This window comes from Salvelinus sp. IW2-2015, linkage group LG23 (assembly GCF_002910315.2).
Source record: "Salvelinus sp. IW2-2015 linkage group LG23, ASM291031v2, whole genome shotgun sequence".
In the NCBI taxonomy this organism is placed as follows: domain Eukaryota; kingdom Metazoa; phylum Chordata; class Actinopteri; order Salmoniformes; family Salmonidae; genus Salvelinus; species Salvelinus sp. IW2-2015.
In genome coordinates, this window is record NC_036863.1 from 37305562 (window position 1) to 37332673 (window position 27112).

General features: G+C 42.3%; 2 protein-coding genes across 2 annotated transcripts in view; both read right to left on the reverse strand.

The window, feature by feature from the left end:
- Positions 1 to 602: 602 nt before the first annotated feature.
- On the reverse strand, positions 603 to 3755 carry LOC111950557 (protein phosphatase 1 regulatory subunit 14B). Its single transcript, XM_023968197.2, has 4 exons — positions 3324 to 3755; positions 1780 to 1863; positions 1555 to 1587; positions 603 to 1313 (listed from the first exon to the last, which is right to left on the reverse strand). The coding sequence occupies exons 1-4, from the start codon at positions 3516 to 3518 to the stop codon at positions 1227 to 1229; spliced, it is 399 nt and encodes a 132-aa protein (XP_023823965.1). The 5' UTR covers positions 3519 to 3755; the 3' UTR covers positions 603 to 1226.
- An 11399-nt stretch (positions 3756 to 15154) lies between these two features.
- The window catches only part of LOC111951159 (sodium/calcium exchanger 1), a 19754-nt gene continuing 7796 nt past the window's right edge, over positions 15155 to 27112 (reverse strand). The window contains exons 2-6 of the mRNA XM_023969195.2: positions 19461 to 19567; positions 18787 to 18908; positions 18148 to 18247; positions 17636 to 17908; positions 15155 to 17490 (exon numbers count right to left, since the gene is read on the reverse strand). Of these exons, the coding sequence (XP_023824963.2) occupies positions 17111 to 17490; positions 17636 to 17908; positions 18148 to 18247; positions 18787 to 18908; positions 19461 to 19567 (982 nt within the window). The 3' untranslated portion in view covers positions 15155 to 17110. The remainder of the gene's footprint in view (positions 17491 to 17635; positions 17909 to 18147; positions 18248 to 18786; positions 18909 to 19460; positions 19568 to 27112) is intronic.

Genomic DNA, 27112 nt, shown 5'->3' on the forward strand with positions numbered 1-27112 from the left:
TCATATACAATGGAAACCAGAATATTCTACATGGCTACACTCCAGGGCCAACTGTCGTACATCTCGAAAGACATCGCTTCAGCCACAATAGTCAATACAATCATCACTGTTGTCTTCGAAGGCCTTTCCAATCCCTTTTGCAGTGGTTAATGATATAGGTATATTTGGTTTGAGAAACAAATAAAAGGCTATACAAAGCAAAGGCCTTTCTACACTCTCAGATCAGGTCTGAGAGAAACAGACCCTCCCTGTCTCAGGCACCAGGCTGGAGGATATGGAGGGGGAAACAGTTGAACCATATGTTATGGTAGGGCCCAGAAGCATTTACTGTTGTGATAGTTCATGTAATGAATTTCAATGGAGCCTAACCATTATTTGCCAATGTTTTCCTGTGTTTTATAGAGTCAGTCATGCACTACTCTTTAAATGAAATAACAGTATTTGCGCCATGAAAACCTGTAGGCTACTGATGTCATTACAGTAACTAATGTGTGGCATGCTGGTGTTTGTATTTGAATACTGTCCACACTTGCTCATGTCAAACGTATAACACAAAGTATAATGATCACTCCAATTAGTCCAGTGTAAAATGTTAAAAAGTCCTTCATGCTACCTCTCAAAAAAATTATTTGACAGGTGAGAGTGCTCGGCTTGAAATCATTACACAGACTTAACTACCGTATCCCACATAAACCATTCTCGGTAACACTTTGCTTGATCTATAAATCTCGTAGTTAAAATTGCATCGTAAAAATGACATGGCTCGAGCTAATACCAACTAGTGACAGTTTACTATTTCAAGCTGTCATTATACATATAGTAATGTAAGTTAACTAATCAACAASTTAGATTTGTTAGACTGTATAATGTTGCCTCTTGTTATGATTCACTATAAGCTATCATTAGGTTTGTGTACTTGTCATGCTCTGCTTGTGACTTGTATAGCTCAAGTTAAACGTTAGCATGTTCTTCCTCCGTGTCAACAAATCAGTTTATCAATGCTATACTTTATTATGTTGTAACACTCATCACTTACTACTGTTTATGTATAACATGATTATATATCGACAAGAAGTTGTTTAAACAAAGAAAGAGACAGTAAGTGATTGGTCGATCCTCTTCCCTCTATCAACCCTGCCGACTCCGAGGGATTCTAGGTGCTGAGGGATTCTAGCWGGGTGTCCCTGTGTAGAACTGAGTTGTAATAGGTTGGGGTCATTCTGAGGCTAAGGGGGAGATTTTTCATTCTTTTTGGGCGGAGTGCTGAGTTTCTGCAGACCTTTAACCTTCTCTAGGAGAGCCGTGACAAAGGCCTGCAGTAAATGAACAATGGAACATTTTGTGAGACACTGAACAATTGTTATTATGCATGTTACTGTATTGCACACATGTTACTGTATTACATCGTTTTTCTAGAAACTTGGTCATAACAATGTATGGGAAGTTGATTTCAGACAGTTATTGCTTTGTTTCAGTGGATCAGTTGACCCAATGCTGGGCTTAAACAAAAGCTTAACAGTAGCAGAGAATAATCTGATAGAATTTCGAACTTACATCTGTAGGTTTGTAACAGTCAACCAGCAAAACCTGCAAAACAATAGGAAGTGAAAGAGGAAATGAACCTCATTCAAGGCCAGATCCTAACTTCAGATCCACATGGGTAACTTCTGCGTAAATCAATGGGAGAATTGCGATCAGACTCAAGTTCGGATTCAATCCCTCAATACAAAAGCACAATAACAGATGTGTAGTCAACAATGATTAAGGTTTAATGGTCACCTTGACCCTGGAGGCCCGGTCTCCATCAGTGGGCATATCCAACAGCTCATCCACGTCAATCTCCAACTCTGGAATCTCCTCCTCCTGCGAGAGGCAAAGGGAGAGAGTGATGGTGATAGACAGAAAAGCAGAGAAAATTGAGAAAACAACAGAGAGGGAGGGGACAGGAGGAAAAAACAGTGGTGAATAGATCAGACAGGCTTAGGATCAAACTAAATATTTCTGCACCACAGTCTCACCCCCTGACCATCCTCCACAGGTCCCCAATGTCCCTGGCTTCCCCCCTCTGCTTAACACAACAGGATGTGCTGAACCCACCTATGTGGTGTGTACTGAAAACAATGCAGTGACTTCCTGACCACTGCCTTGCTGTCTACTCAATTGAACATGACAGTAGGAGAAGCCATTACTATAGAAATACAATCTGGTTTCCAGTTCATTGTATTGATGTTTAACTAACTATAATCTACAGCCCAGGAGCCTATTCACGAGGTCAAGGAGTAGTTGCAAGACCCCGTACTCTGGCACAAGCCTGAGGCCCAGAGTCTGTTGCCTAAAATAAAGGCTGATAAATTACAATATCTCCCACCATATGCCACCCTCTGCTCCTGCCAGGGTCATGATTAGTCCAATTAGCTCTTTACTTGCCCAGATGGTCTCTTTGAGGACCATTTGACATAGGTAATGGTCAATTTCATTACAAGAGCAATAATGTGGACCATTTGACATAGGTAATGGTCAATTTCATTACAAGAGCAATAATGTGTAATGTGCAGGTGCTGCATGTTACTACTCAGTATATAATGTTGACCACTTTGTTCCCACTAACTTATCTGATGCATAGGTGCTACTGCGACCCTTTTATGTGAATAGTTTACATGTTAACCATGTCAAAACACCTATATCTCTCCAGTGGTCTGAGGGGTGTTGCCAAAAAAACAGTTGTTTACAGTGGTCTTTAAATGAAACTGATTACGTCATACTTGCTAAGGTTGAATACATCACAAACATGTCACGCAGTATGTGCCTCCTGCAYTTCCATGGAGCAGCAGAGGGTGTGGGGTGGGATATCTATCCATAGTCATGTATATTTCCTTTGTTAAAGACAACCAGGCATTACCATTATGTAACATTAAAGTGGTCATGTATCATAATCCTACAGTGTAGAGGCTGTACTGTAATAGCTTTGCAGGTGCGGTGACCATAGTGCTCTGTGCCAAGGCCTACTTGTTAATGAATGATGCACACCTTTTATTGGAACAGCACATTCTGTCATCACTAATTGGGCAGATACCTAATTTCTTCAATTGTTTAGTACAGTATTTCAATGGTGTGGCCACACCCTACATTTTGTCTGTAATTCCTACTCATATTTGTTATATTATTGAATTATTGTATTGCCCTAGGTTTTAATATTACTGCAATTCTATAGCATACATAAACCCCAATCAAAGTAGAGATCATTGAATATTGTACAACAAAAAAATCTGTCATGGGAAATAGTCTGTGGTAGACAATGAATCATAGAATGTGTCATTGCTTACCTCACAGTCATATAAATCCGTTAACTGCTCAATTATCCACTCCTCCAAATTGAGTCGCTTCCTCAGCTCTTTTCTATCGTATTTCACGGTTACCCGCCCTTGCTTCTGGACGACTTCTGTGTCCTCGGTACCGGGAGGCGTTTGGAAATAAACCCGCGCTTGAGCGGTTGAGTCCTGGCTTGTTAATGTTGCCATAGTCCTCCTATGTCCGTCTAGATAAGACTGGTTCGATTTTAGATGGGGTTATTTGGTCTTTCTTATCAGCAGTTTAAATACCGGGTGACGCTATTGTTCTCTCTGACCGAATTTGCATTGTATTTCACCAATTACTGAACTACTCATTAAAATAACGTAGGCTAGAATATTCACGCAAATGCTTCACACTAATTTGCAATTATCGATGACAAAAGATTACAGGCTGGTGAAAAATAAGTAAGCATTTTGAGGATACAGAGCATTCACCCTCCTTCAAATGTACAGTCCTATACCCGTGTAGGAAAGGTAGTTGTACAGTCCAAATCCGGTATTAGGCCTTGTCACTTGGTACATTCTAACACGCCGTTACATACCAAGTTAAATACTTTGTGCATTTCATTGTACAGTGTATCCTACAAAATTCGTATAGATAAAACACATGTTAATAACTGTTATATAATTCATTGTTGCAGACTCCCATACCCCATATTTCTATTTTGGACTATCCCAAGTACCAAATGTCAATGACTATGCACCTTTACCCCAACTTTTTATGGATAATCCACACAATACGAATGACATACAGGCCTGTAACTGAACAGTGGTTTGTAATTTCCCCCCGAAATTAAGACATAATAATTGCAACATTCAGACTGGATGGAGTTTAAAGGGCTATAGCCGACAAATCCAAATGTAATGCATTGGATATACCTTGATACTTGCATATAAACACAAAATACAGGATAATTAACACAATTCCAGTGTCAAATCTATAAAGAAGACAATACATTATAAATGAGAATGCTAACTGTGGAAAAAGCAGATTTACCACCAGAGGGCAGACGGCAACCATTAATCCTATCTTCCTGGGAAGCAAAACCTCATCTGCATAGGCTTTGGTCAACTGTGTAGTGTTGGATAAGATTAAAACACTTATTTGGAAATGTGGTTCCAAGCCATGTCCTCTGTCATCATGCCATATCAATATAACATGGTCGAAAGGTTACTGAGATACAGTTTGGCCCAGGCACACCTGCTGTGTTGAGCCTTAAGATGTCATCTCTTCTCTCCAGCCAGGCTCATGCTTGAAGCCTACAGTGGAGCCTACAGACAGTATCCTAGCTGAAAATGTGCCTGAGCAGAACCTGTAAATTCCATCTGTTTATTGCAGTCTGGGGGGGGTGTTCAGAGTTTGAGTGTGCCTAATCCCTTCATCCCTTCTCTTAATGCAGCGTGTCATTGGCTCAGTGGCCTTTTGTATCAGTGATCCCAGAGCTGCATGGTTCTCTAGGGCTGGGTCCCCCCCACCCCCCACGTGCACCCAGTGCATTTTGGGAAACCCTCCTCTAGGGCACAGCTTCCTCCTCCCTACCCATTTTATGTGAATAATCTTTGTAAAGTGAAGATTGCACTGTCCTACGAAAAGCCTATACAAAATACATGAGGTGTTCACAGGAGTGGCTCAGTTGTTTAAAAGTTAATCAGCAAAATGTAGCAAAGTGTAAAAATAAAAAATTAACTTCTTTGGCTCTATTAACTCTTCCTTAAGTGGGTGGAAGGGGATTGAGAGTAAATCTACCAGGCTTTTAGCTTTTCTCTTTTCTCTCAAGTCCCAAAAAGCCAGACAAACATTTACTCTCAAAGCAGAATATACATTTCGTTCCCAACAATCTGACAAGCGTAAGGAGCTGTGGTGCCTTACTGTTCAAGGGCTGCTACTGCGACACTACATGACCTAAGTATGTGGACACCTGCTCATCAAACATCTCATTCCAAAATCATGGGCATTAATATGGAGTTGGTCCCCCCTTTGCTGCTATAACAGCCTCCACTCTTATGGGAAAGGCTTTCCACTAGATGTTGCAATCTTGCTATGGGGACTTGCTTCCATTCAGCCACAAGAGCATTAGTGAGGTTGGCCTCGCAGTTGGTGTTACAATTCATCCCAAAAGTGTTTGTTGGGGTTGAGGTCAGGGCTCTAAGCAGGCCAGTCAAGTTTTTCCACACCGATCTTGACAAACCATTTCTGTATGGAGCTCGCTTTGTGCACGGGGGTATTGTCATGCTGAAACAGGAAAGAACCTTCCCCAAACTGTTGCCACAAAGTTGGAAGTACAGAATCGTCTAGAATGTCATTGTATGCTGTAGCGTTAAGATTTCCCTTCACTGGAACTAAGGGGCCTAGCCCAAATGATGAAAAACATCCCCASACCATTATTCCTCCTCCACCAAACTTTACCGTTGGCATTGTGTATTGGGGCAGGTAGCGTTCTCCTGGCATCCGCCAAACCCAGATTAATCCCTTGGACTGCCAGATGGTGAAGCGTGATTCACCACTCCAGAGAATGTGTTTCCACTGCTCCAGAGTCCAATGACGGTGCCACGTTGAAAGTCACTGAGCTCTTCAGTAAGGCCATTCTACTGCCAATGTTTGTCTATGGCGATTGCATGGCTTTGTGCACAATTTTAATACACCTGTCAGCAACGGGTGTGGTTGAAATAGCCACATCCACAAATTTAAAGGGGTGTCCACATACTTTTGTATATATAGTGTATGATGATCATAAAGTATGTGGGAACTCTAGCAGGGCGTTTCCACTTGTTTTAGGCACCAGACGTTTGGGAGAACTAGACATTGATTCTCATCTTAGCTGAATGATGTGTGCTCTATGGCAACCAACTCACCAATATTCAAATGATTACTGAAATGGAAAACATTGGCTCAAGTGATGAAACATAGTATAGCTGTGTATCATGATTAACCAAGTGGGATTACTTTAGCCATGTATTTGAGTTGGTTTTCTCTGTGTCTGATTCATCCTCACTCTTGGAGGTGGCACTATGATGATGACTAACAAGATTCACCATGTGACTCATTGTCCAAAACAACCAAGTTAGTTCTGATCAATTCTAATATATTTATATCTATACCCTCTGAAACTCTGCCATGTTCTCTCTGTGGGATGTTAGAGAGAATAAATCACACTTTTGCTCATATGGAAATTATAATGTATTTGTCATGGTTCTGAAGATCATTCAAAAGCTCTGCATCTACTTTTGAAAAAGAATAATCTGTGTTGATGAGGAACAGACAGATATTACTGTATATTACTGTACTCTTGATTTTGATATTACTGTATTACTGTATATTACTGTACTCTTGATTTAGATATTACTGTATATTACCGTACTCTTGGATTTTGATATGACAGTATATTACTGTACTCTTGATTTTGATATTACTGTATTACTGTATATTACTGTACTCTTGATTTTGATATTACTGTATTACTGTATATTACTGTAATCTTGATTTTGATTATTACTGTATTACTGTATATTACTGTACTCTTGATTTTGATATTACTGTGTTACTGTATATTACTGTAATCTTGATTTTGATATTACTGTTTTTTACTGTATATTACTCTACTCATGATTTTGATATTACTGTATGTGTAGCAGGTACATGCTAGTTTTACTAAACAAAACAGACTCATGTCCCCACTGCAATATCCATGTTCCAATTACATAAGTAATTATAAGAAATTGTTTTCATTCGTGACACTGAACAAAATTATCATGTAAGTGTAGGAAAACGTGTGCCCTTCGTGTTATAGATGACTAACACCTACAGTTTAGATATATGGAACATGACAAGCGTAGTTGTACAGAATGGAATCAATTTCCAATAACCACTACGTGCAAGTGATCCGCTGACCCTTGAGTCGCACATGAATTGCTGCCGTGGCAACTGTGATGGATGACAGTGAATTTACAGTGGATGTGGTTGTCACTGCGGTGCAGGTGAAAATACAGCTGGCAATAACAGAGCTTAGCTCAGGTCACCGTATCATAATGTTTTCATCATATTTAGCTCCGTCTGTTAGCTTCTGTTAATTTGTTGGGTATTTTATTAGGATCCCCATTAGCTGTTGCAAAAGCAGCAGCTACTCTTCCTGGGATCCACACAAAACATGAAACATAATATAGAATGACATATTACAGAACATCAATAGACAAGAACAGCTCAAGGACAGAACTACATACATTTTTTTTAAAGGCACATGTAGCCTACAGTACATATTAATGCATACACACAAACTATCTAGGTCAAATAGGGGAGAGGTGTTGTGCCGTGAGGTGTTGCTTTATCTGTTTGGTGAAACCAGGTTTGCTGTTTATTTGAGCAATATGAGATGGATGGGAGTTCCATGCAATACGGGCTACATATAAAACTGTGCGCTTTCTTGAATTTGTTCTGGATTTGGGGACTGTGAAAAGACCCCTGGTGGCATGTCTGGTGGGATAAGTGTGTGTGTGTCAGAGCTGTGTCCCCGTTGACTTTGCAAACAATTTGAGATTTTCAACAGATTCATGTTTCTTATAAAAAAGAAGTGATTGCAGTCAGTCTCTCCTCAACTCTTAGCCAAGAGAGACTGGCATGCATAGTATTTATATCAGCCCACTGATTACAATGAAGAGCAGAATGTGCCGCTCTGTTCTGAGTCAGCTGCAGSTTAACTAGGTCTTTCCTTGCARCACTGGACCACACGACTGGACAATAATCAAGATTAGACAAAACTAGAGCCTACAGAACTTGCTTTTTGGAGYGTGGTGTCAAAAAAGCAGAGCATCTCTTTATTACGGCTAGACCTCTCCCCATCTTTACAACCATTGAATCCATATGCTTTGACCATGRCYGTTTACAATCTAAGGTAACACCAAGTMATTTAGTCTCCTCAACCTGTTCAACAGCCACGCCATTCATTACCAGATTCAGCTGAGGTCTAAAACTTAAGGAATGATTTGTACCAAATAAAATGCTCTTAGTTTTAGAGATGTTCAGGACCAGTTTATTACTGGTCACCCATTCCAAAACAGACTGCAACACTTTGTTAAGGGTTTCAGTGACTTCATTAGCTGTGGTTGCTGATGCATATATGGTTGAATCATCAGCATATATGGACAACGTAACTGAAGGAGCTCAACAAAGCATAAACATACTGTACATTAAACAGTACAACTAWAAGCAGATTTTGATAGCTAATCCTTACAGAATCCACTCAAACTACAGGTAAAAACCAGGAAGTTTCATTTGAGGCAGAATCCTTTTCTCAGGGTGAAATACTTGTTGCTGGTGTTGATGAGGGGGCTTTTCCAGACTTCTTTCAAAGGCTAAAAGAAACAGTGTTGCATAACAATACTAATCCTAAACACAAATGCTGGGAGACATGAATCCACTTGGGTGGTGAGGATCTATGTGGATTGGATACGCCAGCGTTGGGGATGGGTACACTGCACGCTCAGAGAGGGAGGGAGGGAGGATGGGGGATCTCCCATGCAAAAGCAGCCTTGAGAAGGCTCACTTGACAGTCCAAAGGCGCTTAGCCATCACTGAGAAAAAGCTGCTTTTCCTATGGGTGAAGCCGCACATTAATATGCAGAGAATTTCTAACTAGCAGCCATACGTCTGAGTTCAAGCTCTTGTCCAGCTCTGGTAGTTGATGTGCCAGAGCTCTCCATCACCGCAGCAATATGAATATATGTTTGAGTCTGGGACTGACACACACACACACAGTTTCCACACAAAAATAGATGAAAAGACCAGAAAAGATCCAGATAGACAAGAGATGCAATACTCCCACTGAACTGGTGGTTGTGGCAGTATTGTCAGTTGGCCACAAACAGGCAAATAACGGTGCAGTACAACAGTGGTGTGCAGAACGACATCCCATAATGTACAACTAGTCGGTTCGTTGTCATGGATGGGCTATTGCAGCAGACGACCACACCAGGTTCCACTCCTATCAGATAAAAACTAGAAGAAGCAGCTCCAGTGGGCACGCGATCACCAACACTGGACTACTGAGGTGTGGAAAAACATTGCCTGGTCCGACAAATCCCAGTTCCTGTTGCGTCATGCTGATGGCAGAGTCACGATTTAGTGTAAGCAGCATGAGTCCATGGACCCATCCTGCCTAGTGTCAATGGTAGAGGCTGGTGGCAGTGGTGTACTGGTGTGGGGAATGTTTTCCTGGCACACATTAGGTCTCTTGATACCAATTGAGCAACATTTCTATGCCCAGAAGAATTCAGGCTGTTCTGGAAGCAAGTCCTGTACCTCAGTCACTATTAGAGTAGTTACAGTATCTCCACTAATATCATCTACAATTATTTTGCTACTATTCCCCTATCACCCTGGCCCAGTCGTATCTCTTTATAGTCATGTTTTGACAAGTCTCTGCTGCAGTGTTCTGAAGTAATTGAATTAATAGGGGTATTTACGGCCCTGGGAGGCTTCAATTCTCTGTTTTAATTTCTTTCTGCAATTCAGACATTTCTCTCTTCTTCCTTTCCCTTTCCCTCCCTTTCTCTCTCTAATGACTGTTTTGCACTGCTGTGCACTTCTGCTGTCTTTGGGGGAATAAGTCTGGGTTGGAAACCATCTGTCAGACATTCTGGTAACACCGGATCTTAGAAAGCAATATCATGTCTCTCCCCATCCATGCATGCATTTTCTTTTCATTAAAACGTAGTTTCTGCTTTTTTGGACCTTTTTATATCTCATCTAGAGTCAGTACTAAATACCTTTTTTTTTGTATTCATTTAGCTAACCCTCCGTAAATGTGTTTTATTGTGTCCAATTAGCAGGACTGAGATAAATGTTAGTAATAAATATTCATGAATATTGGAGTTGCATAACACACACTAACTCTCTCATCACTCACTCTTTGTTGGGAAATATATGCACCCAGGGCCCGATTCAGACTTAAGATAAGTAGACTTAACATGGACTTAAGTCAATAAAACATCGACTTAGCGCAGATGTATCAGGGAAGATCCACGTTATAGGCTATGTATCACTGCCTGGTACGGCAACTGCACCTCCCGCAACCGCAGGGCTCTCCAGAGGGTGGTGCGGTCTCCCCAACGCATCACCGGGGGCACACTGCCTGCCCTCCAGGACACCTACAGCACACAATGTCACAGGAAGGCCAGAAAGATAATTAAGGACATCAACCAACCGAGCCACGGCCTGTTCAGCCCGCTACCATCCAGAAGGCGAGGTCAGTACAGGTGCATCAAAGCTGGGACCGAGAGATTGAAAAACRGCTTCTATCTCAAGGCCATCAGRCTGTTAAATAGCCAACAATAGCCGGCTACCACCCGGTTACTCAACTCTGCACCTTAGAGGCTGCTGCCCCAATATACATAGACATGGAATTACTGGTCACTTTAATAATGGAACACTAAATCAAATCAAATCAAAATGTATTGGACACAAACACATGGTTAACAGATGTTAATGCGAGTGTAGCGAAATGCTTGTGCTTCTAGTTCCGACAGTGCAGTAATATCTAACAAGTAATCTATCAATTCCACAACAACTACCTTATACACACAAATATAAAGGGATGGAATAAGAATATGTACATATAAATACTAGTCACTAATAATGACAATAATGTTTACATACTGCTTTACTAATTTCATATGTATATTCTATTGTATTTTAGTCAATGCCACTCCGACATTGCTCGTTCTAATATTTATATATTTCTTAATTACATTCTCTTACTTTCAGATTTGTGTCTATTGTTGTGAATTGTTAGATATTACTGCACTGTCGGAGCTAGAAACACAAGCATTTCGCTACACCCGCAATAACATCAGCTAAATATGTGTACGTGACCAATCAAATGTGATTTGATTTATAGCTCATTAGAAATGTAAAGGCAACGTACCTGCGTTCGCGGACACGTTAAACGCTGCATATATTGGCTCAATCGGGTTACCTTGAAATCTTTACTCTTCCGCCATACTGATTGAATCCCGACGCTAGTTAATAGATCAGAATACAGCACTATGGGGGGCTGCTGGTATCAAAACACCCCCGCAGGGGGAAAGGAGTTCCAACGGACCTTAAGGTTATTATAGCTGGGGGTGGTGGGGAGGTGGACGGTTGTCAAAAACATTTGCTGAAAAACAGTTAGTGAAAGAACGAGGGTAAATTGACATATAAATACATCCCCAGATTTATGSCCATTGGTTGAGCGAGAGGAAGGTGATAATTGCAAGAGTGAGCCCATATGTTAAACAGCAAGCGTGCGGAATGTGCATAATTGTGCCGTGCTTATAGGCTATAAGGTAAATAGGTGAATGACATTCCGCACGTGGCTAATAGGAAGGAGGAGAATGAACCAGATGATGATTTGAATGCCTTCCCACTAAGCCCATAGAACAGGAAACCAAGTGAATGATGTTATGTTTACTGGATGATGTTAAACCAGCATTCAGACCAGCCTTCCTGATTGAACTTGCGCAAACTACATGACAATTACTGAATGTTTTCGTTGAGTCTACCACTTGGTGTTGAATAGGTATTTCTGTCAAATAGTATTTCATAAAACCAAGGCCAGATTATCGCAGCATTGCTGAAAAGACGAACTGGCCAGCCAGATATAGCAATATCAACTGAGAGAGTTCAAAGCATAGCACCATACTAATATAATACAGAGCACAAAACAAACAGTGCATCTCTCAAAAGACTCTTTACATAGGAAGTTGTACTTCATCATATAAATAAATATGCCATTATATCATACAGTTGTTGTGCTGCTAAACTTTCCTCATGGGGGCTCTATCATGACTCTATCCTAGGGCATCCGCCCCTGGGTTCAGTCTCTCCTACTCTATTCCTGAGCTCTCTCTTTCTCTCGCTCTCTCGCTCTCTATCTCTTTCTCTCTCGCTCTCTCTCGCTCTCTCTCTCACTCTCTCTCGCTCTCTCTCGCTCTCTCTCTCTCTGCGTTCAGGCTCTCCGAGTCTATTCCTGAGCCCTCTCTCTCTCTCTCTCTCTCTCTCTCTCTCTCTCTCTCTCTCTCTCTCTTTAAATCACACAATAACCCTCTCAAACACACTCTCACTATCACACCCACTCTCACACTAACTAACAACCATCACAATCACAAAAAACAATCCCTCTCTCTCTCTCACTCTCTCTCTCTCTCTCTCTCTCTCTCTCGCTCTGCGTTCAGGCTCTACGAGTCTATTCCTGAGCTCTCTCTCGCTCACCCTCTCGCTCTCTCACTCTCTCGTTCTCTCTGCGTTCAGGCTCTCCGAGTCTATTTCTGAGCTCTCTCTCTCTCACCCTCTCGCTCTCTCTCGCTCTCTCTCTGAGTTCAGGCTCTCCGAGTCTATTACTGGGGTCCCTCTCTCTGCATTCCAACAATATGACATTCCTAATCAAAAATGAAGAGATAGCTATTTTGGTTTGAATAAGAACTGCTTCACAATAGCTAATTTACTCTATATGCTGTGAGTCAGAGTGAGAGAGAGAGACGAGGAGAATGACCTTAAATGGAAATTACAACCAACACGCCCACCCCACTGCACTGACACCAGACAACGCAATGACAGAAAGACAATGACTCTTTGAGAGGTCGCCTAGCAACAAGAAGTACTAAAAATACATGTAGAGGTGCGCACTTTATATTGCCTGTATTTGCTACAAGTATATGAATAAATGTATTATACACACTTTGAAATATAAGCACATAAACTTTTGTTGTTGCCTAGTGACCAGAGAAATCCTTTTGAAGCTACAGAGCAGGAAACCTCCCTCCCAGGGGTGCCCCATACCTGAGGGAACCAATAGGCTACTCATGTCTCTGTATGACAAATATTCCTTTCCTACAGTATTTCTGGTGATGTCCCAAAACAAATCTGATTAAGGACAATATCAACAACATGAATATGAAGGATGCACTGTGACGTTGTGTTTCTCTGTGATTAATGTGTCGTATCCAATAGACCATAATGAATAATACATGCGTGCTGTGCTAGCTAGTAGTATATTGATTGTTCATATTGACTATACATTCTCTTGAAATTGAATTGTGATTTTTACCCTCCTGTGCTGTGCTTGGTGTCAAACCAACTCTTGATACCGAAAACTGTCTGGAATAACAATTGAGCTGTGACATTTGACATCCGGCTGCAGCAGGCCCAGCATCTAAATTACTGAAATGCATTGCTACTCTCACAGATAAGAGAGAGATCATTAAATAGCATTCCACCGATGAGACACCACAGTAACCAGCATCGAATGGGTAATAGGGGAAAGACCAACTGATAAAGAGGGGATTGGAGGGAAGAGGGAATCGTGCCAGGTGCTGCAGGGTACACAGGTGCCATGGTTTCACTCCAACAGAGTCACCGTTGCCCAAATTGATGCGTTCTGTGTCTTAATTTGCATAACCTTGACTTTGGTCGTGGCCTCCAGGATCTTATTTGAGAGACACAGGCATTCAGTCGAGGCAGATTTACTATCCCCACAGTTGATTTCAGTTACACGCTACCAGAGTTGAGGACTTGCGTCTCAGACTTGAGTTACACCTAAGGCGCAAAAATACAGATTTGTGACTTGAGTCGGACTATGACTTCAGAGCTGACTCAGATTTGTGCTTGATAACTCTGAGGCTGAATTAAAATGTGTTCTAATACTGTTCAGTGAATGAAATCCAAAGACCAGCTAAGGTTAACTAACTACATGTAACTAATCAACTACAGGAATTCTTGTAGATTTTTTCCTGCAGGATTCCTGTAAGATTTCTGTAGGATTCCTGAAAGATTTCTGTAGGATTCCTGTAAGATTTCTGTAGGATTCCTGTAAGATTTCTGTAGGATTCCTGTAAGATTTCTGTAGGATTCCTGTAGAACGCTCACTCTATTTGAAGCTGCTGTCGCAGCACAAGGATCTACATCAAAGAAAAGTGGTTAACGTCAAAGACATCCCTCCTTGTTACAGACCTGGAAAATGTCTTGTCTGTGGGGAAACGGGGACTCCACTGAGATGGTTAGAGTAAAAGGTTATCAATTCCCTGCTTGTGGTGTGTAATCCATTGGGATGCCTAACCACAACAAGCAACATAAAAACTTCCTGAAGCATATGTTCCAGGTTGATCAGAGCAGGTGGAGGAGGGTGAGGAAATGAGGGCGCAGAGACTACGCTTAATGATTACGTAATGTAAGAAAAGTTATTTATGGACACTCTTATGGTGAATAAAAAGTGAACAGTGAGAGAGCAATGCAAGGCAGAGATGTGGGTCAGGTGTGTACACTCTTAGAAAAAAGGTGCTATCTAGAACCTTAAAGGGTTCTTGGGCTGTCCCCATAGGAGAACCCTTTGAAGAACCCTTTTTGGTTGCAGGTAGAACCTGTTTGGGTTCCATGTGTAACCTTTTTACAGAGGGTTCGACATGGAACCCAAAGGGGTTTTACCTGGAACCAAAAAGGGTTCCACCTGGAACCAAAAAGGGTTCTCCTATGGGGACAGCCAAAGAACCCTTTTGGAATCTTTTTTTCTAAGAGTGCAGTAACTGGGTTATTGAACCTACTCAATCAGTCATACAGTGGTACGCAGTCAAGCACATTCTTTTACACTGTCAAATGCAGTTCAAATTCAACAAAACAATGTTTACCAACGTGAATCAATAAGAAACTTAGCAGCTTACTGATTCAAACACGCTTTCTCTCTGCAGGGGACTGCATTTTTGACGTATCCTGTAAGCTCAGCCACCAGTTATGAATGAAAAGGGATCCGAGTCCCGATTAAGGAATAAACCAAACTCAATTTTGAGAAATGATAAATAAACAACTTTTATTTCCATTGATCATACATTTAGCGTGCATATTAATCCAAATAAAAGCAGCAATGATCATGTAACTATGAATACATCTAGAAATGATAAGAATGGATCGGAGGATCCTAGATTTCAAACATAAGGTCTACACACTGTCCTTATGCAAATTATAGGAAGGTTTGGCAATCATTTGTTTGTGGTCTTTTTTTCATAACAGTACAGTATTGTCATAGTTCTATTGTTACCATTTTCAAACCTGTATATTGGAATGTATGTGCTATGTTTAGGAAATAAACAAACGCTTAGACTTTAGAAACGTTGTTTCTGCTCCTATGCAGCGCTTTGTTTGACATGTAGCAGAAATATGTTCAAAGCCTGAACGTGACGGAGACTAAACATGATTTCTTTGAGAGGATTCCTTGGAACATAACTCGGAAGTGTAGACATTTCATCATTGAAATCCATACCCCCTTGAGTAAACATTTTTTGATGGTATAAAGGCATGCCTTCCATCAAACTCTGAAGACAAGAAGTACAAATACCTTGAATTATCCACATCAACACGCTCGCACACTCATACAAAACCTTAGGAAAAAATTAGCTTCAACATGGTCCCAAATGTATATTTCAAAGCACACTTTTCAAGAAGCAGGAAAACTCTGGCAGGTCTTGTCTCACATTGATTAGTGTCCTGTAAAAAAAAAGGCTATTGGAAGAAGTCCATACAAGACTAAGAGGTTGTCCCCAGACAGAGTCTGGGTCAGGGAACCAGGCAGTGATACTCATATGTTGCTGTGCTTAGCTTGGAATCACATCTAGACTTTCACTCATGATGATAGCCGTATTAAAATGTTACATACAATACTTCAAAATGTTTCTATCATTCAATTCTTCACTCAATACATGCAAAAAAACACACTCACGATCTCACTCTCCCACATGTACACAACTAGCAGGAGTATTATCTTTTACATGATATACAATAAATAGTTTGAGATAATAAATATGAACATTAATCTTATTAACAAACACCAACAGCTTTGTTCAACTGATCTCCATTTCCTGAATAGCATCTGACATTATTTTTTGCTCTCAGTGGCTGCTAATTCTAATGCAGTACCATGCAAACTGTAGTTCTTCCACTTCACAACCCCCATCACAAGTTCGCTTTTCAGACCGTGTTCCAAGATAATATATGGCAATGTTTTATCTACAAACACTTCGATTTTTCAAACATCTTTACTATCTTGGCATCATTTCCCCCCCAAAATCCACAAGACAACCACATGACGTTGTTGAAAAATAAGAGAGAGGGTTAGGATGGGGGTGGCAGAAGTAGTCAGTGTTCAGGGCAGAGAATCTTCATGGGACTGATTGTGCTTGGTGGGCATCAGGGGTTAGAGAGTTGGTCAACCAGGAACCAACGTTAAGACATGGGGAGAGGGAAGATCTGATCCGGCTCTGATCTCTGAGTCAGTGTGCGTCATCTCCAAGACATTCAGACTGATTAACTAGGGCCGTACTCTATCTGAATGCAGAGATGCAGGAGAGAGGCAGTGGGGCTAAAATAGCTAAGGGTTCAGGATAGGTTATAAACAAAACGGGAGCATTCTCAGAAGAGTCGAGGGCCATTTTATTTCCCTCGTTTGTGCAGACAGCCTGGTTAGACAAAGCTACGCCTCAAGGCATGAGTCCTCCCAAGATATACATCAAGTCATTAGCTGGTCCCAGTATGCTTCCAACAGAATGACTAAGGCTGCCATCCACGTCATTGTAAATGGGATAGAACTCTTCAGAGTCAAGTAACCACTGTAGCAATAATAATAACAATAGAAATACTTCATAACACTCAGAAAAGTACACAGAAATGAGCGGGATAGACATGTAAACAATAGGAGACAAGCTTTCTCCTTCAATCTCTCTCTCTTTCTCTCTCTCTCTGTCTCTCAGAAGCCTGGCACGTGGCAGTATGCCTCCAGGGAGGCCAGCATGATGTAGAGAAGCCAGAGGGAGAAGAAGAAGAGGGAGGTGAGGAGTTTCGCGGTCCGCGGGCCCCCCAGTTCGCCCCCTGCCACCCCGGCCCGGCGGCGGTACATCAGCACCAGGACGCACACGAACGCCATGATTGTGAACAGGGTGACGGAGAAGGCCAGTGAGCCTGGCTGCACAAGGAACTTCTTGCCCTTGGTCTTCCAGTAGACGGCCGCGATGGTCCACGCCACACCGATGCCCAGGAACACATTCACTGCATTACTGCCTGTCACATTGCCGATGGAGGCGTCAGCGTACTGGTCTTGGATGGCCGCCACTTTACTGGCAAAGGTGTCTGAGAGAACATGCAGGAAGCAGAAATAGCTGGTTAGAAAACAGTTAGTGATTCTGGCACGGTTTAAAATTGGGACAACGGAGACAGATACAGCCCAGAGAAAGACTGACAGAGAGAGACTACACAGAGATAGACAGGCGCCCACCTGGAACGGAAGTACCCAGGGCCACAAATACTACGGCAGTGACAGAGTCCTTGAGCCCCACTGTGCAGCCAAAATGAGAGGCCAGGTCCCCGGTCACAGCCGTCAGAACACCAATCAGGGAGATGGACACAAAGAAGCAGGCCCAGCCGTTCCAGTACTCTGTTGGCGGGACAAAGGCGAACAGAACCTTCCAGAACACTGTGAGGAAGTGCATGATGTAGTCGAAACAGGACGGCAGGCGCTCCTCCCCACTCTCCTCCTCATCATCGTCACCTGGGAGAGAGAAAGAGAGAGGTGTTTACACCGTTTCAAAATTCCTGATCCTTTTGTTGCTTCAACTTGTATCTATAAACAGCAACTTGCATGTCTGTGACTTCATTACTGCTCCTAAAGTAGAGTGTGACTTCTCTGCCCTGAACAACACACCTCTGACTCTCCGTTAATGCAAGAGCATGCAGCTTTAATGAGTCTGCCCCAGAGATGGTAGGAGTGAAGGAGAGAGAGGCACTCACCTGCACTGACAGTGACAGCATTGACAAACTGCTCTCTCCAGCTACTGCTGCCCACCACCAGAGCAAGGTTAGTCTTCTTGATCAGCTTATCCACTGTGTTCTACACACACACACACCAACAAACACACAMGAAMAAACACACACACACACCAACAAACACACACATACCAACAAACACACACACACAAACAAAAAAGCAAGAAAATAACGACAATCAGATTTCAGCTATCGTAAAATAGAGTTATCAATTCATAGAATAGATAGAGAAGTGTTGTATGGGGTGGATGAGGTCAGGGTTGGTCTGATGTTTATGCTGTGTGCAATGTCATCTTGCCCTGTTTGTTTACTACATTTGTTTGTTTAGTAATCTTTAACAGAGGGCAAAGACGCATCTGTTGGTTTCAGTGCAGATGACCTGACTGGCCTTTCTGTCCACACTGTCTCCTCTTGGGAGGTGGGAGGTGGGAGGGGGGGGCTCGGCAGGAGTAATGAGACAGTGATCTCTAACTGGCAGAAGACATGCTTTTAATAAATATTATGCTGCAGAGACGAGATGGGACGGGGGGGGGGCAGATGAGGACAGAGGGGAACAGAGTAGAAAGGACTGCGCGTATGTGGGGGTTTGTTTTTGTGGGTTACCTTGAACTCGTAGGACTCCTCGATCACCACCTCCAGCTTGGTGTGTTCTCCTAGGCTGGGACAACCCATMTTGGACACCTCCTCCTCATCAGTTCCTGCTGGCTTGTTGTCATTGGAGTCTCCTGTGAAGCAAAGGAACAATTCAATATCAACCTATCCTTACCTACTGCTATATAACATGTACCGGTCTACAAAAATGCTATGTAACTGACTTATCAAATGAATGCTCTGAGAATAAATAGTATAAATAGCATCGATACACAGAGTTCTGTGAGGGGGGAAAGTAAAAATGTTTTTCTCGTGGGTATCACGTTGCAGGACAAAGGCACTGAGAACATTAAATTAGTGTGTATATATATCTTTTTGTGTGTTACTGAGGCTTTCATCTGTATAGAAAACGTTAAATATAATGTTTGAAAGTAAGAAAGCAACATAACTATATAATAAAAACAATTACTGGTTAAGGATGTCATGTGTTGTGATTCTATGTGCCACAACCTCATCACTTACAACACGGAACGGCCAGGGTCTAATAAAACCTACAGCACTTCCACAACTATCATTCTATCCTTTATATACGGCCGTTGTGTTTTTCCAATGACTGATCGTGTGAAACAGAACATTTGCGACTGACAGAGATAACATGGGGCTGCTCCTTTTTGCTCTACACTGACCGTGTTTCCGTCCAATCTCCAGCAGCACAGGCTCCCCCAGCTGGATGATGAAGGTCTTGTTCTTCTCATACTCCTCATCGTCAATGACCTTCACCTCCAACAGCTTCCTGCAGACGGGGACAGACAGAGAAAAGCATGTTAGGTAAGAACCAGATAGCTCTTTCGAAGGAGAGAAAGATGGGGACAGAGACGGGGGAAGGGACAGAGGTGAGGAAGGGCAGAGAAATAGATAAGGGGTGACGAATAGCAGCGTGGAGCGATGGAGAGAAAACAGCTTGCCATCCTGTTTTTTTCTCCTTCCTTTGACTGGAGGAGAAAGTGAGAGTGATAGAAAGAGGAGAGCAGGGTGGGCTGCACAGATGTCCAGGATGCTGGTAATTAGGGTTCATTAATAATGAAGAAAGCAACTAAGGCAGACAGGGACAGAGACACTGCTGGGAACAAACAATTAAGCAGTTAAGCCATTCACATTATGGCCACGATGCACAAACACACACACACACCACCCCTAATTTTCCTCCAACCTTACCACTAGCTACCTTTTAAATTCATGTGTCTGAGCCTTATCACGTAAATGTAATTCACTATCGTCCTTTCTATCTCGCCCTCCAACCCAGACTCGTTGCTTAAGCCCTCACAGAGTTCACTTTAACTACATTTAATAAGAAATCTTCTGTATTGGTTGGCACAGTATTTATCACATGATTTCCCCCCACCCCTCACTGCTCTCTCTCCCTATCTCTCTGTTTTCTTGATTAGATTCCAGTGACCCAAAAAGCCTGTCGGTGTGGTGACTCATATCAGTGTAAATGTGTCTAATGCAGCCTTGTCGCTCACTGGACTATTCCCATGGGTGGCTGAGCTCTGAGCTCCACTCCCTCTGCATGCCAGCCAAACACTTCAGAGCCAAGCTGATAGTGGTGGACAGCTATCAGAGAGGCCTATCAGCCCATGTTAAGACTGCAGGGCTGGCTCCAGCAGATGGGCCAAGCCACACAGCGATAAGAATAGACCTGGATCCATTGTGATCCTATGCCCAGCAGAACTGTGGTACACACAGATGAGAGCAGAGGTCCCAGGTGACAACTGCCCCTGTCGACACAGTCCACACACAGACTGACGGGCCATCCCAGAAGACAGGCAGAGGTGCAGACAGCCTGTCGACACAGTCCACACACAGACTGACGGGCCATCCCAGAAGACAGGCAGAGGTGCAGACAGCCTGTCGACAGTCCACACACAGACTGACGGGTCATCCCAGAAGACAGGCAGAGGTGCAGACAGCCTGATGGAGACGGATGATGAGAACAGGAGGAATGAGGAGGAAACGCGAGCGAGCAGGAAAACTGCATTTGTGCAGTCAACGTATTAAGCACGAGCCCTGGTCCCACACTATGGTCTTCAGGTATTGAATGGCGCTGTTGTTCACTGGAGCAAAAACTCGAACAAACACGTGCGCAAAGACCCACACACTGTAAATAGGTAAATAAACAGGTAAATATAAATATATATAGGTAATTAACCACTCCACACACATACAAATTGACTTACTCTTACCCTGAGTAAGCACGAGACTTTGCATAGTGTCTAACGAACCTACTGATATTTGACATGTTTTGAATGTTCACAGCTACAAAATGTTATGATGGAGTGTGAAATAAATGTCGAGGTGAATTCTAATGTGCACGCAGATAGTAGCCTAGGCTAGACTGTGTGAAAAAGCACAGCTACAGATTGAATTCCGTTAGTTTTTTTCATCAGAGCCACTGTTTGTTTTTATAAAACTTAAATTACATTTGTGGTGATTTAGAGTTTGGCCTCTTTCCGGGTACGTCTGTGATAAATCAACCAATTAGAGAACAAACTCTCCCGTTGCATTTGATTGCAGCCATCACGACTGAGGTAGTTACAAGATCCTGTTCTGAATAAATAGAATTGCACCACTCAGAATATTAAATGGCAATTCCAAGGTAACAGAATTACGCTTTGACTCAGCGTCTTCATGTTAAAATGTATGCCAAACAAAAACCACTGACTTAAAAGTTTAACAAAACATACAAATCTATGCACAAGGCATACTTTTAACAATTTCCACAGACAAAATGCACAAAAATGAATTTAACTGTGCAGATGCAAACTTTGGTAACGTAATAACGGTAAAATCTCCCTCAGGTTTTTAATGCAAAATCACGTAAAAACTGGGGTGTCAGCTATGACATGGCACCTTGAGTTTGAATGACATCATGGGTCCCTGATCTGTACTACACAGAAATGCATAATCATGGGTAGGTGTCAGTAAGAGATGGGAGAGGTGACATTAACTGGAGGGAGAGAGAAGAGAGAGRGGGGGATGGGGTTTTCCAGACTCAGACCATTTTAACACTTGGTTTGACCTCCAGACAACAGAAAGAGAGAAAAAAAAACAGCTATGAGCTGAACATAACAGTATGTCAGTGGAAGAGAGGACAGTAACAGGAGACACTATGAGTTGAACATAACAGTATGTCAGTGGAATGGAGGACAGTAACAGGAGACACTATGAGCTGAACATAACAGTATTGTCAGTGGAAAGAGGGACAGTAACAGGAGACACTATGAGCTGAACATAACAGTATGTGGAAGGGAGGACAGTAACAGGAGACACTACATGAGCTGAACATAACAGTCAGTGGAAGAGAGGACAGTAACAGGAGACACTATGAGCTGAACATAACGTATGTCAGTGGGAAGAGAGGACAGTAACAGGAGACACTATGAGCTGAACATAACAGTATGTCAGTGGAAGAGAGGACAGTAACAGAGACACTATGAGCTGAACATAACAGTCAGTGGAAGAGAGGACAGTAACAGGAGACAACTATGAGCTGAACATAACAGTATGTCAGTAAGAAGGGAGGACAGTAACAGGAGACACTATGAGTTGAACATAACAGTATGTCAGTGGAAGAGAGGACAGTAACAGGAGACACTATGAGCTGAACATAACAGTATGTCAGTGGAAGAGAGGACAGTAGTAGGAGACCTATGAGCTGAACATAACAGTATGTCAGTAGAAGAGAGGACAGTAACAGGAGACACTATGAGTTGAACATAACAGTATGCAGTGGAATGGGAGGACAGTAACAGGAGACACTATGAGCTGAACATAACAGTATGTCAGTGGAATTGAGGACAGTAACAGGAGACACTCAGAGCTGAACTAACAGTCAGTGGAAGAGAGACAGTCAGACAGGAGACCCCTATAGTTGACCTGAACATACACGTATGTCAGAATGGGAGATCGAAGAGGACAGTAACAGGCAGACCTATGCAGCTGAACCATAACAGTCAGTGGAAGAGAGGACAGTAACAGGAGACACTATGAGTCTGAACATAACAGTTATGTCAGTGGAGGAGAGGACGTAACAGGAGACACTCATGAGCTGAACATAACACTAGTCAGTGGAAGGAGGACAGTATAGGAGACACTATGAGCTGACATAACAGTATGTCACGTGGAAGGAGGACAGTAAGGAGACACTATGAGCTCTGAACATAACAGTAGTCAGTGGAAGGGAGGACAGTAAGGAGACACTATGAGCCTGAAAATAACAGGTATGGTCAGTGGAAGAGAACAGTAACAGGAGACACTATAGCTGAACATAAACAGTATGTCAGTGGAGGAGACAGTACAGGAGACTAACTATCGGCTGAACATAACACAGATATCAGTGGAGGGAGGGACAAAACAGGAGAACCCTATGAGTCGTGAACATAACCGTCATGTCAAGGGAGAGGCGAGGACAAGTAACAGGAGACTCTTTAGAGGCTGAAATAACAGTATGTCAGTGGAGAGAGAGGACAGTAAGCAGGAGAGCTCTAGCAGCTGAAATAACCACAGTATCAGTGGGGGAGAGGACAGTAACAGGAACACTATCAGCTGAACATACATAGTATGCCAGTGGAAGGGAGAACAGTAACAGGAGACTCTTCATGCTGAAACATAACAGTATGTCAGTGGAGGGAGAGGAGTCGGAGACTTATCGTGAAACATAACAGCATTGAGGACAGGACGTAAAATGAGACAGCTGCAACATAACAGTATGGATCAGGCGGGAGATACACAGACTCAGGCAGGCTCAGATGTATGACAGTAAGCAGAGACTCACTAGAGCCATGAACATAACAGTATGTCGTGGGAAGGAGGACAGTAACAGGAGACACTATGAGCTGAACATAACAGTATGTCAGTGGAAGGAGGACGTAAGCAGGAGACACTATGAGCTGAACATAACAGTATGTCAGTGGAAGGGAGGAGACAGTAACAGAGACACTATGAGTGAACATACAGTATGTCAGTGAGAAGAGAGGACAGTCACAGGAGACCACTATGAGCTGAACATAACAGTATGTCAGTGGAAGGAGGACAGTAACAGGAGACACTATGAAGCTGAACATAACAGTATGTCAGTAGAAGAGAGGACAGTAGCAGGAGACACTATGAGCTGAACATAACAGTATGTCAGTAGAAGAGAGGACAGTAGCAGACCCAACTGTGGTTTGTGACTATCATGATTTCCCATTGTAGCCAAGTCAGTTGCAGTAATTCCGTTACAGATTTTTTGAATAATTACCAAATAGGTAACGGAATTATGAGTTTTAATCACGTATTAATTCATAAACAAAATTGACATCAGTAAAATCACTATAAAGAATTGGTAAGTCTACCATTACGTTTTACTTCTGTGAACTGTTATTATCCTCCTCCTCATGAGCGAAAGAAATTTGAAAATAATTTTAAGATATGTGGGTTTTTAGTAAAGGAATTACAAGGCACACGGTATTTCTTAAAGTTACAGAAGGTAAACAATTTCTCCAAAACTAAATATAAAAGTGTTGATATTAGTTGTCAGGGGACTTTACTTCAACATTATTGTGTTTGATGTATTTTTTATCCCTTTTAAGACTTTTCTGGTAGATGTTTTCTAAGACCCCTTTTCAATCTGTTTATCCAGAAATCAAAGCCTTTAATTATTCCTCATTTTTAAGATGGAGAATATAGAGCCTTAGCTTTCATCTGACACCCAATTTGATATGCTCCTACGAACTTCACGTTTTCTATAGGAATGCCCTAAAACACCAGAACAACGATTGGGTGGGATCACAACATTTGTTGAATAGACATTTCCAAATGTTCAATACATTATACTTGAGTGTGTGAGTGGGGGGCCTAAATTACTTGGGGCCCTCCAGCTTTGCGGGGGTTGCAGGTGGCCTCCAGTACACCAGTCAATGGGAGGGGAATTCACCGAAAATGATTTATAGACTGACCAGTATGCCTTTCTCTCTGGTGGGAGAACATGGAGAGATAAAATATCAGGCAAACATAAATGTGTTAATTAAAATTGCCTGCTGTACCAAAGGTGAGCCTGTACAAGCACCGTCAAATGATGGTGTTTCATGCGCAACTGTGAGTGAAGTGTATGAAACACAAATTAATGGGGTTGGCATGGCAACAGGTAGCAATAATGTACATTCTGTTAAAAAGTCATGGCCTTCGGTAAGCTAGCTCTAGTCTGAGCGTGGAAGAGGTAGAGGCTCTACGTGTTTCTGTTGTAACCCATCTCATATCTATTAATGGCATTGAAATTATATGAGTGCTTTGAAAGACACCATGCCAAAGACTGATGACAAACAACAAGCATTTTGGTGTGAGACCGATCAAAACTGACCTTGTTTTTTCACCTTCACATTTATGTTGGATGAATCCTTGCCTCATTGTGTCTGTGGATTTGTGTCCCTGAGGGGGTGCTAGTGACGGGCTGCAGTATGGGTTCACCTGCAGCTCTGGCTCATCGTTCTACCACGGCATCTATGTTCCTGACTCAATGTGCTTCTGGGTGGCTGATGAAAAGGAGCTGGCGAATCCCTGAGGACTGACGATTAGAGAGAATGAAAGAAAAGCTGGCCCTCTGTATGTCTACTGTCTTGTTCCCCCTCTTCTCCTTTACCTCGTTCCTCTGCAATACCCTGCATGTCTATTAACAATTCTTCTTTGTTCACCACTCATCAACTATTGATTCCAGCTGCTTCCATCTTCCCAGATTAGAGCCTTTTCTCTGGCTCATGCTGCTTGCGCTTGTTGTTGTTGCACAACTACTGGATGGCTTCTCTAAAGAAGCCCAACTGACTTGTGATGCATCTCTGTCTGTGAAATATTCCTCGTTGTTATTTTTCTTCTATTGCATTAACGTAGAGTTAGTGACGCCTCACATCTGGGTTTATACGGTAGTAATGCGGCTTGAGACTGTGGTGAGGTCATTCTACTGCTCTGTCCTGAGGCTAATGCATTGTAGGGGCAGGGCTGAAAAACGTTATATCTCTCCCAGGAGGAGGCTGCTCTGGCACTGGAAGGGAGACTGGAGAAAGTGTATATTAGGCAATACATCACTTTTTTTTTTATCTCTGTACTTCTCCATGGCTAAAATTAATTTAGTATTCTTGCATAGCCCAGTATGAACAGCGCTTGTTCCCAATAGGCCTGCAATTTTGTCTGTGTCAGCCATTTTCAATGGCCAATGTAACGTGTGTGCTGGGAGTCGGGAAGCAAGTTCAGGGATGGGCATATTTTAATAAACAAATGAACAAAACAAGAAAAACGAACAACGCACAGACAGGAAACTGAAACAGAAACAATGACACCTGGGGAAGGAACCAAAGGGAGTGACATACAGTTGAAGTCAGAAGTTTACATACACCTTAACCAAATACATTTAAACTCAGTTATTCACAATTCCTGACATTTAATCCTAGTAAAAATTCCCTGTCTTAGGTCAGTTAGGATCACCACTTTATTTTAAGAATGTGAAATGTCAGAATAATGGTAGAGAGAATGATTTATTTAAGCTTTTATTTCTTTCATCACATTCCCACTGGGTCAGACGTTTACATACACTCAATTAGTATTTAGTAGCATTGCCTTTAAATTGTTTAACTTGGGTCAAACGTTTCGGGTAGCCTTCCACAAGCTTCCCACAATAAGTTGGGTGAATTTTGACACATTCCTCCTGACAAAGCTGGTGTAACTGAGACAGGTTTGTATAGGCCTCCTTGCTCGCTCACACTTTTTCAGTTCTGACCACAAATTATCTATAGTATTGAGGTCAGGGCTTTGTGATGGCCATTCCAATACCTTGACTTTGTTGTCCTTAAGCCATTTTGCCACAACTTTGGAAGTATGCTTGGGGTCATTGTCCATTTGGAAGACCCATTTGCGACCAAGCTTTAACTTCTGACTGATGTCTTGAGATGTTGCTTCAATATATCCACATAATTTTCCTCCCTCATGATGCCATCTATTTTGTGAAGGGCACCAGTACCCCCTGCAGCAAAGCACACCCACAACATGATGCTGCCACCCCGTGCTTCACGGTTGGGACGGTGTTCTTCGGCTTGCAAGCCTCCCCCTTTTTCCTCCAAACATAACGATGGTCATTATGGCCAAACAGTTCTATTTTTGTTTCATCAGACCAGAGTACATTTCTCCAAAAAGTACAATCTTTGTCCCCATGTGCAGTTGCAAACCGTAGTCTGGCTTTTTTATGGCGGTTTGGCTGAGCGGCCTTTCAGGTTATGTCGATATAGGACTCGTTTTACTGTGGATAAGACACTTT